General features: G+C 50.0%; 1 protein-coding gene across 1 annotated transcript in view; it reads right to left on the reverse strand.

The window, feature by feature from the left end:
* Nucleotides 1-5,061, reverse strand: part of slc35a1 (solute carrier family 35 member A1) — a 42,585-nt gene extending 37,524 nt beyond the window's left edge. Inside the window, exon 1 of the mRNA XM_085997653.1 lies at nt 4,801-5,061. Within this exon, the coding sequence (XP_085853779.1) occupies nt 4,801-4,810 (10 nt within the window). The 5' untranslated portion in view covers nt 4,811-5,061. The remainder of the gene's footprint in view (nt 1-4,800) is intronic.
* Between the last annotated feature and the right edge of the window lie 6,071 nt (nt 5,062-11,132).

Raw genomic sequence — 11,132 nt, forward strand, 5'->3', positions numbered from 1 at the left:
GACCGCCTCTACATTTCCCGGGCGTACGTATCCTGCGTTCCGGCGGCTTCCATGCGGCCGGTGCCGTGCACGGACCACCACCTGGTGTGGGCGGAGCTCGTTCCGCTGCGCGCTCTGGGGGGGTCCGCGTACTGGCACTTTAACAACCTGCTGCTGGAGGACGCGCGGTTCCGGGATTCGTTTTGTCGTTTCTGGGCCAACTGGAGAAGGAAGCAGGGGGGCTTCCCCTCCTTGAGGCTGTGGTGGGACGTGGGCAAGGCTCACGTGCGTCTCTTCTGTCAGGAGTATGCGAAGGGGTCGACCAAGAGGCGGGAGGCCCGGGTCGGGCGGTTGGAGAAGGAGGTGCTCGACCTGGAGTCCCGTCTCGGTCAAGTCGTCGGGGACTCGGCCCCGCGGAAGGTGTACGAAGAGAAGAAGGGCGCGCTGAAGGACCTGCAGCTCGTCGGGTCCCGAGGCGCGTACGTGAGGTCGCGGATCCAGCTCCTGCGGGACCTGGACCACGGCTCCCCCTTCTTCTACTCGCTGGAAAAAAGACAAGGGGTCCGTAAGCAGCTCTTGGGGCTGCTGGCCGACGACGGATCTCTGGTCTCGGATCCGGAGGGAATCAGTGCGGAGACCCGCGCCTACTACGGGGCTCTGTTCTCTCCGGATCCGTCCAGCGAGGATGCGCACAGAGTTTTGTGGGAGGACCTGCCGAAGGTCAGTCCGGAGGGCGCCGAAAAATTGGACGCTCCGCTAAACCTGGCGGAGCTGACCGGCGCCCTCCGCCAGCTCTCTAGGGGAAAGTCCCCGGGGCTGGACGGGCTGACCGTGGAGTTCCACAGGGCGTTCTGGGACGTCTTGGGGGGCGACTACGCGCGGGTCCTGGGGGAAAGTTTGGCGACCGGGGAGATGCCCCTCTCTTGGCGCAGGGCGGTCATTGTCCTGCTGCCTAAGAAGGGCGATCTCTGCCTCAAGAACTGGCGCCCGGTCTCCCTCCTCAGCACGGACTATAAAATCTTTGCCAGGGCTATGTCTGCTTGGCCCACATGATCCACCCCGACCGGTCCTACACGGTCCCGGGCCGGACCATCCACGACAACATCCATCTGGTCCGGGACCTGGTCCACCACTCCCAGAGGGCTGGTCTGTCGGTCGCCTTCCTCTCCCTGGATCAGGAGAAGGCGTTCGACAGGGTGGATCACGAGTATCTTTTCGGGACTCTGCGCGCATTCGGGTTCGGGACGCATTTCGTCGCCCGGATCCGACTTCTGTACGCCGCCGCAGAGTGTCTGATTAAAGTTAACGGGTCCTTGACGGCGCCCCTTCGCTTCGGGAGGGGGGTGCGTCAGGGATGCCCCATGTCCGGTCAGTTATACACCATTTGCGTGGAGCCATTCCTGCGCCTCTTGCGGAAGAGGTTGACGGGACTGGCTCTGCAAGGGCCGGGCGTGGAGGTGGTCCTCTCGGCTTACACCGATGACGTGCTCCTCACGGTCACGGATCCCGCTGACTTGCGGAGGATGCGGGAATGCCAGCAGATTTACTCGGACGCATCCTCCGCCAAGATCAACTAGGAGAAATGTTCCGGACTCCTGGTGGGTCAGTGGCGGGTGGGCTCCCTGCCGGAGGAGTTCAGGCCTTTCGCCTGGAGCACCACGCACCTCCTCTATTTGGGAGTCTACCTTAGCCCTGCCGAGGACGCCTGGCCGGCGAACTGGCAAGAGCTGGAGGCCAAAGTCACTGCTCGCCGAGGACGCTGGACAGGACTGCTCAGAGTGTTGTCCTACAGGGGTCGAGCGCTGGTCATAAACCAGCTGGTGGCTGCCATGTTGTGGTACCGGTTGGTCACTTTGATCCCTCCCCCTGCGTTTGTCGCCAAGATATAGAAGAAGCTCATCGACTTCTTCTGGGACAAAAGGAAGCACTGGGTCTCTGCTGCGGTTCTGTGTCTCCCGCTTAGGGAGGGCGGTCAGGCGCTGGTGTGCCTTCGCACCCAGGCTGCGACTTTCCGTCTTCAGACGCTGCAGAGATACCCGTACGTAGAGAATCCTCCGAGATGGTGTGCGCTGGCGACGTTTTTCTTCCGTCAGCTGCACGGCCTCAATTACGACACGCAGCTCCTGTTTGTGAAAGTGCGCTGCAGGCGTGCCGGCCTGCAGGAGCTGCCTGTCTTCTACCAGGAACTACTATGGGTTTGGAACTATGTCGCTTCCAGGCGGAGCTCTCCCCCGTCAGGAGCGGCGGCTCTCCTTCGGGAGCCGCTGCTCAGGAATCCGCACCTCCGTGAATGTGGGTTCGGGCGGCTGGCGGAGGGCGGGGCTGTGGCTGGCGGTGTGACCAGAGTCGGGGACCTGCTCGATGTCGGAGGAGCGGGCTGGATGGCGCCGGAGGAGCTGGCGTGGCGCCTGTCCTGGGCCAACGTCCGGCTTGCGGCCAAAGCCATCGAGTCGGTGAAAGCGGCACTGGGCCCTGATTCCACTAGGTGTATCGAGGCGGCTCAAGCACGTGGGGCGATCCCGTCCGAGCTTACCCCCGTCCGGACGGAATTCCTTATTGGCGCCCGGCCCCGAAACACCCCTCGGGAGCCGGCGCCTCACAACTTGAGCCATCTCGAGGAAATACCCTCCGTGCCTTTTCATTCCGCGCGGAGGGGTTTCCTGTACGGGCTGCTCCTGCACACTCTCCACTTTGCCATCTTCGTCTGCCGTCCAGACACGCCTTGGCGTGGCGTCTTGCCGACTGGCGGTGGCGGAGGTCCCCAATGGAGGGCTCTCTACGCAGGAGTCCTCCCTTGTTCCATCGGGGACTTGGCCTGGAGGGTGTTGCACGGAGCGGTCCCGTGCAATAAGGTTTTAAGTAGGTTCACGGACTCCCAGGCCGCCTGTGTTTTTTGCGGCCTGGAGGAGTCCGTGTTCCACGTTTATATGGCGTGCGAGAGGTTGCAGCCCCTCTTTCACTACTTGAAGGGGCTGCTCCTCGATTTTTGGTTGCACTGCAGTCCCACGCTCTTGATCTACGGTCACCCGGTGCGGAGGGGAGCGGATAGGCTGGAGGACCTCCTTGTGGGCCTGCTCCTGGGCCTGGCTAAAAGAGCAATCAATTGGTCCAGGCAGCGGGCGATCGAGGGGGTCATCCAGCCGGATTGCCTGCCTCTCTTCCGTGGCCATGTTCGCGCCCGGGTGGCCCTGGAGATGGAGCACGCGGTGTCCGCCGGTACGCTTGAGTATTTCCGCGACCGTTGGGCGCCGCGGGGACTGGAGTGCATCATCAATTTGGAACACCAAATTTTAATTTGATTTATTAAGGATTAGTTGAACTTTTGTTTATTTACAGTTGATTTGGTTCAAATTTTGGTTCAAATAAAAAAAAAGAGGACCTTCGAATAGTAAAGACCTGTTAAAAGTTATTCTTGTTGTCTGTGTCCAGTGATTGATCCTAAACCTAACTGGAACATACAGACTCAACAATACCCACCCTGCTGTATGCCTCAGAGACATGGACCATGTACAGCAAGCACCTCAAAGCACTGGAGACGTACTACCAACGCTGCCTCCGCAAGATCCTGCAAATCCATTGGCAGGATAGGCGCACCAACATCAGTGTTCTCGTTCAGGCCAACATCGAAGCTTCGACCACACTCAATCAGCATTGATGGACGGGTCACATTGTCCACATGCCCGATACGAGACTCCCAAAACAAGCGCTCTACTCGGAGCTCCGGCACGGCAAGAGAGCCCCAGGTGGGCAGAGGAAATGCTTCAAGGACACCCTCAAAGCCTCCTTGAGAAAGTGTAACATCCCCAATGACACCTGGGAATCCCTGGCCCAAGACCGCACAAAGTGAAGAAGCATCCAGGAAGGCGCCGAACACCTCGAGTCTCTTCGCCGGGAGCAAGCGGAAGCCAAGCGCAGGCAGCGCAAGGAGCACACGTCAACCCAAGCACCCCACCCACCGTCTGCCCCACCTGTGACAAGAGTCTATAGGTCCCGCATTGGACTCATCAGTCACCTGCAAACTCATTTTTAATGCGGAAGCAAGTCATCCTCGGCTCCGAGGAACTGCCTAAGAGAATCCAGAGAACACAAGTTCAAACATCACCACGGCGGTTTGAGAATGTGAATTTGAAAAACAAAATATGGGAATTAAAAAAAACTAGCACCAGTAAAAGTGATCATGAAACTGTTGGATTGTTGGAAAACCCCAACTAATTACCTTGGAGGGAAGGAAACCTGCCTCCTTACCCAGTCTAGCCTACATGTAACTTCAGTCCCACACCAGCTTAACTGTATTAAGGTTAAGCAACAAATGCTAGCCTTGCCCACATCCCAAGAATAAATCTTTAAATACTCAGCTACTTTGGCAATATGTATACCTCGGCATTTTAAAGCGATTCCTCACTCTAAACCCTTGGTCAATGCACAGGAGCACCCCAATGATTCAGTACCATCCAATTTTCTCCTCCCACGGGGAGGGTTCCTAATCTGTGCTCAGTACCTTCCCAAAGCAGTATAACCTAAAATCAACTTGGGAACTCGAGCGGGGAAAAATCAGCCAGCTTCCCGACACTAAATGGCATCATATATCGGTGTTCAGTTGTACTGTCCCTCCTCAATGCTTTCGGTAATAATCTGAACAAAAAAATAAATACAACCACTTGCGACGGAGCAACGTTCAGCTCAGACTGGCATTTGCAACTTTACACTGGCCAAGTTGACTCGCTTTGTCCAACGTGCAGTATCGCCCCGAGGCGTCTCTCCTCAAAATACACAAATCTCAACCGAACGGGGATGTGAATGAAAGCAGTTAGGTCTGCTTACCGGTAGCCATCTTCTAAATCTGCTGTGCAGTACGGAGCGGAATGTGTGGGTGCACAGTGTACGATGAGCAAAGCTGCCGGGTGTCTGCCCGGGATCACCAGCCGCTCGCGTTAATGCCCCGGGAATCCTACCGCGATGGAACGAGGCACGGACGGAAAGACAATGGGAAAAAGATCAAGACGCCGTTCCAAAATAGAAGGCTCCGGCCAACTCCTGGAGCCGCGCGCCCGGCATCCACCGCGCGCCCCCGCCCGGCACGTCAGTGCGCAGTGCCCCATGACAGTGCTGCAAGCCAGCCTTGCTTCACTCTCACTACCTCATTATCCCACCCTAGAATTTTTTTTTCCCATTTCCAGTTTTTTTCTTAGTAAGGTGCCTGTGGTAAAACTGACTGCAATTTCGGCCTATTGTGCAACATAATTTAAAAAAATCCAGCAAACAGTTTGCTTAGGGTTGCCAACTCTGGTTGGAGGCATTCCTGGAGGTTCGATCAGGTGGCATTCTGACCACATGACATTGCAAATGTACCACCACTGACCGACTCCCAGGCAACCTGCCTTTTTTGCGGCCTAGAGGAGTCCATGTTTCATGTTTCTATTCAGTGTGAGAGGTTGCAGCCCCGGTTCCAGTACTTAAAGGGGCTGCTCCTCGATTTTTGGTTGCACTTCAGTCCCACGCTCCTGATCTTCGGTCACCCGGTGCGGAGGACAGCGGGCAGATCGGAGGACCTCCTCGTAGGACTGCTCCTGGGCCTGGCCAAAGTGGCCATTAATAGGTCCAGGCAGCGGGCGGTCGAGGGGGTTGTCCGGCCCGATTGCCTGCCTCTCTTCCGCGGTTATGTTCGCGCCCAGGCGGCCCTGGAGATGGAGCACACGGTGTCCGCCGGCACACTTGAGGCCTTCCGAGACCGGTGGGCGCCGTGGGGACTGGAGTGCATCGTCACCCCGGCAAACCAATTTTTAGTTTAATTTGTTAAGTTTTAGTTTTATTAAGTTACAGTTAATTTGGTTCAACAAAAAGAGGACCACTGACCGAGCTCGCAGAGTTGCCAATTCAGCGAATTTGTCGCTAGATTTAGCGACTTTTCATTTCATCTAGCAACTTTTTTTGGCGTTTAGCGACAGTGTAAATTTGGCGATTTTATGCAAAATCGAGTGACAAATTTGGCGGCTTTTGTAATTATTCACATAATATAAGCAATTTTAATCAATTTTATATGAAAAATAAATTTATACTGAATAAAACGTTTTACATTAATTTACTCCGACTGTTTCAAGTTTGCATGTGTGTATCTTATGTGTCAAGCCCCGCCCCTCGGGCTATCTCAGTCTCTGGCTGGGGGAGTGGCTCAGTCTCAGGCCAAGTCAGCAAAAACAACCTGAGATTTTGGCACCAACTCGTGAATGCCAATTTGTTTTTATATTATGATGAAAAAACACCACTTTTCTGTCAGTTTTCACGCGAGAAAATCTTTTTCAAACGTCTCATACTTCATAATTATTTTTGCAACGCTTAGTCAGTTTTTTTTTAATTTTGCTTTTCTCAGCTTTGCCAGCTTGTTTTTTTTATCGTTATAACCTCACGAGATTTTGTTCACGCCGCAGCGACCCACGTGCTGCCCCTCCCCCTCTTAATGACAACCCCCCGCCTAACGTGGTGACGTAATTGCTCAGACTCACCGGCGTCATTAGAGTGAGGGCAGAAGCGTGGTTTTTTTTTTAAACCTTTGTTCTTTCATCCCCTCCCCCCTTCCCAGCCCCTACACTTGCTTAAAAATCTGTTCCATTTCCTGCTTTTTTCCAGTTCTGATGAAAGGTCATCGACCTGAAACGTTAACTCTGTTTCTCTCTTCACAGATGCTGCCTGACCTGCTGAGTATCTCCAGCATTTTCTGTTTTTTTTTGAAAGGCTGTCTCCTCCCATCTGGTCCAATAGCAGCACTCAAGTGCGCGCGCTGCAATAGGCGCCAGGTGGAGGGGCGGTTCGCGCTGGGCAGGAGAGCGCCGATTTGTCTGTAAAAGTGTTGGTAACTATTTTAAACATAGTAGCGATTTAAATATTTTTTACTCTATTTACTAATATAAACTTGGATGTTCGCTGCCAGAATTATAAGAAGTCCAATTTATTTTATTTTGTTGGTAAAAGTTTTGTGTATTCTACTGTTACTTTTATTGATTCTAGTTGTTTATATATGTAATTTAATTGTAATTATTTGGAAGATGGAGAGCATTAAACTAATTATTGATTAGTGATGTTAGGAAGAAAAGTTTGAATGGAAGGAATAGTCTATTGGAGTAATTTTTTACACTTTTCTATTTCCAACCACATTTTTAATGACATTTCCTTTGAGTCTAGCAACTTTTTAGTGACTTTTGAGGGTAGATCTAGCGACATTTACAAATTTGAGTTGGCAACTCTGCTGAGCTGGCCAGGTCCTGAAGGGGCACGGCTGCCAGGCTGGACTTGCGGCAGGTGGTGAGAGAACTAACACAAGGGAATGACCTACTCAACCTCGTCCTCTCCAATCTACCTGTTGCAGATGCATCTGTCCATGACAGCATGGTAGGTGTGACCACTGCACAGTTCTTGTGGCGACCAAGTCCCATCTTCACACTGAGGACACCCTCCATCGTGTCATGTGGCATTACCACTGTGTTAAGTGGAATAGATTAAGAACAGATCTAGCAGTTCAAAATTGGGCATCCGGGAGGCCAGCATGCAGCAAGACCTGAACAACACGCAGGCTTGGGCTGATAAGGGACAAGTAATATTTGCGCTACACAAGTGCCAGGCAATGACCATCTCCAACAAGAGAGAGTTAAACCACCTTCCCCTGGCATTACCATCATCGAATCCCCCAGCAACATCCTGAGAGTCAGCATAGAACAGAAACACAACTGGACCATCAACTAAGTGCATGGCTACTAGAGCAGTTCAGAGCCTGAGAATTCTGCGGCAAGTTGCTCACCTCCTGACTTCCCAAAGCCGCTCCACAATATAAAAGGCCCAAGTCAGGAGTGTGAAGGAACATTCTCCAATTTGTCTGGATGGGTGCAGCTGCAATAACACTCAAGAAGCTCGACACCATCCAGGACAAAGTAGCCGGCTTGATTAGCAGCCCATCCACCACCTTAAACAACCACTTCATCCACCACTGGCGCACTATGGCTGCAGTGTGTTCTATCTACACAATGCACTGCAGCAACTCACTAGGCCTTCTTCGATAGCGCCTCCCAAGCCCACCTCCAAGTTCCCCTCCAAGTCGCACACCATCCCGACTTGGACATATATCGCCGTTCCTTCATCATCTCAGGTCAAAATTGTGGAACGCCCTACCTAACAGCACTGTGGGAGTATCTTCACTACATGGACTGCAGCGGTTCGAAAAGAAGGCTCACCATCTCCTTCTCCAAGGCAGCAAGAGATAGCTGCCAAACCTCCCAATCTGCAGTTGCATCATCCAGGCATCAGATACGTTATTTGACTAAGCCACTGAATTTATCAGTAACATAAATCACCCTAAAAGGGGCCTCACCATGGAGCAGGCAGATGACAACCTGGACCAAGAGCCAAAGCACATAACTGCACAACAGCAAGCGTCTTTAAGAAGGCTCAATTGGAAGAAACCATTGTGAAGGAATATACTATATAAGCTTTTTAGAAAAATATACTATATAACCTTTTTAGAAAAATACACTATCTTCTGAAAGAATTCTGGCCTTGTTGAGATAAGACAGTGGTTGACCCTGAAGAGTACCTTATACGGAACTCTACTTTATAAATTCTTTAAAACATGACAAACTGGGTTTGGAAATTTAGAAACCTAACTATGAAATAGCTATGAAAGAATTCTGGCTATTGAAACAGGACAAGTTGTTGACCCTGAATAAATAACCTTATTGAAATAGAAGAATGGGTGGTTCCAAGTGGCTGGCCTTTTGGGAACAGAACAATGGTCAACCCTGGATAAGTGATATAAATTAAACCTCGTAAAGATGGCACATAACATAAGAAACATCTGCCCTCGTAAAGATGACACATGAAATAAGGGACATCTGCCTTCACACCTATATGGTAAAAATTCCCAATAACTATTGCCGATGTAGCAGTAAGAATTGCAAGAAGTCAGCAGAAAGATGAAGTGATAATTAACTTGGATCAGCAGAAACCTTATGGGATACAACTGAAAAAGGGTATAAATATTGAAGTCTCAAATGGGATATCAGACTTGCTTTAATCGGGCAAAGCGATTCTCGACTACAGAGGTGGCTCTGTAGTCCTTCACTCTTTTTACCTCGGGGATCGAAGGTAATTTGATATTGATGGATATCCTGTATAGAAAATTCTATAGCGAAGTTAAGATTTAAAAGTAAGATTCTCTGTTAAAAAGATCATATTTTTTCTCTTTTTAGAACTGTTAATGTTGTGATTGATTGATTCACCAACTGTAAATTGCATGTCGGTTCTTTTAATAAATCTCGATATATATTTAGAATTGTCTCGCATACGTCTTCTGTATCAATAACTCGCGAACCCAACCTCTGTACACTCTTTGGTGGAGAGGTACATTTCTGAAGGAGATCTCCAGACCCTCATAATATCCGGCACGTTACAGTCTGGCTAAACTTATTAAAAGTGCTATCTGGAGGACGGTAAAATTCTTGGGTTGCTCCTTTCCTTTAGGAAGAGATAGCCCGGACCTTTAGACCCAGTTAAGCGTCTTTAGGATTCGGCTACCTCAAACTTTAGTTGAAAGTGAACATCTGAGAAATACGCCTGATCCGGGATAGCCTCAAAAGGGCTAGGACTAGTAAATATCCTTTCAGTTGGCGACCAACATGTGTGTTAATGAGTTGATACAGAACCCTATACTTATATTTATATCTATATCCATCTTGTAGATTGTTAAGTATAGAAGGAGTGTTTTACTGACAGTGGTACTAAGACCCAGATTTAAGTCTCTAGAGATGGCAAGTCCCTGATCAGGCCTTGTAGAACTTAAATCAGAACTCCCTAAATATACCATTGAGGTCTAGAAATTTCTTATAAAGTTCATATTAAATCCTAACTGAGGTTAGGTCCTGACGAAATGGCAAATCCTATCGGAAATGGCCAAGTCTTTTTATTAGGAAATTCAAACGATTGCTTTATTAGGGGAAATAATCCTATCGCTATACCTCCACAAGACCAAGTGATAATTTTTGAAATAGAAGGCTTTGATGCCGAAGGAGCCATTAGAACTCATGGCATGATTGATGTTGATCCCCAGAACCAGGGGATTCGGAATATCCAGTAGGATAATCAAACAAATACTCCAAACCCACTAAATTCCTTAATGATAAGGTGCACACCCGCACAATTGGGAGGCCTAATGAACGGTGCCCAACAATGCGGTGGCAACCATGGCCGAATAATAGGACCCGGAGCAGCCTATGTTCCTGGGGGCCATGGATTCCGGTTAAGGTGGCAACCTCATGATAAAATAAATGACTAGAATCTTCAAGAAGACAATAGACCGCTTAGAATCCATTATAATCAATGCTGACAGGCACAAGCTCAATCTTATCTCAATGCTGGAGGTGAAGGGATTGCTGGTCCAGTAAGCCAACCCCAGCAACCACACATTGCGCCCCTAGGTAAAGTAAACCGAAGCTCTATCTACATAATGTGTGGTAGACTGGGAAACACCAGCCAGGAAAAAATCTGCTGGATTCTAACTAACCTTGGTAAATTGGAAACCTGTTGCTAAGATTGGAATGCCCAACACCTGAGGCAACTACTACAAATGATGCCAAGTTCAGACTTAATTCCCCCATTAAACCAGTGTAACAACTGGGTCCAAATATACGCCTACATTCTCATGGCAACTCAGGGAGGGCATGTAATGGGTTTCATCAAGGAAATACTCACATACAGCCACAACTAAAGGGCAGGTAGCTGCCTACAGATTAGGCAAGGTACTCACACAGGATAACTGGGACATTGTCCACGGTTGCCTGGCCAATCAATACCAAAATACAGCCCTCAAACTTGTCTGTGAGGGTGCTCTAAATAATTATCGAGATAACCAACAAAGATTGGATAATGTCAATCGCATTATCCAATTAAATCATGACCTCTTAGGTCTACCCCAAACTAAACCTATAATGAGACCAGAAACTAAGGATAAAAATACTGGAGAAGGTACCTTTAGTACTCAGAAACAAGGACTGCATAGACCCAAGTCTCAAGTCCACCCCGCCCAGACACAAACTTGTGGCTCGGGACCCCCAGGAGGGTATTCCAGAAGGTTTACACCTCCAACTTGCCCACAAATGCACAAGTGAAGGCCC

Source organism: Somniosus microcephalus, chromosome 9 (assembly GCF_052327205.1).
Source record: "Somniosus microcephalus isolate GS21.2 chromosome 9, FLI_Smic_1.0, whole genome shotgun sequence".
Taxonomy (NCBI): domain Eukaryota; kingdom Metazoa; phylum Chordata; class Chondrichthyes; order Squaliformes; family Somniosidae; genus Somniosus; species Somniosus microcephalus.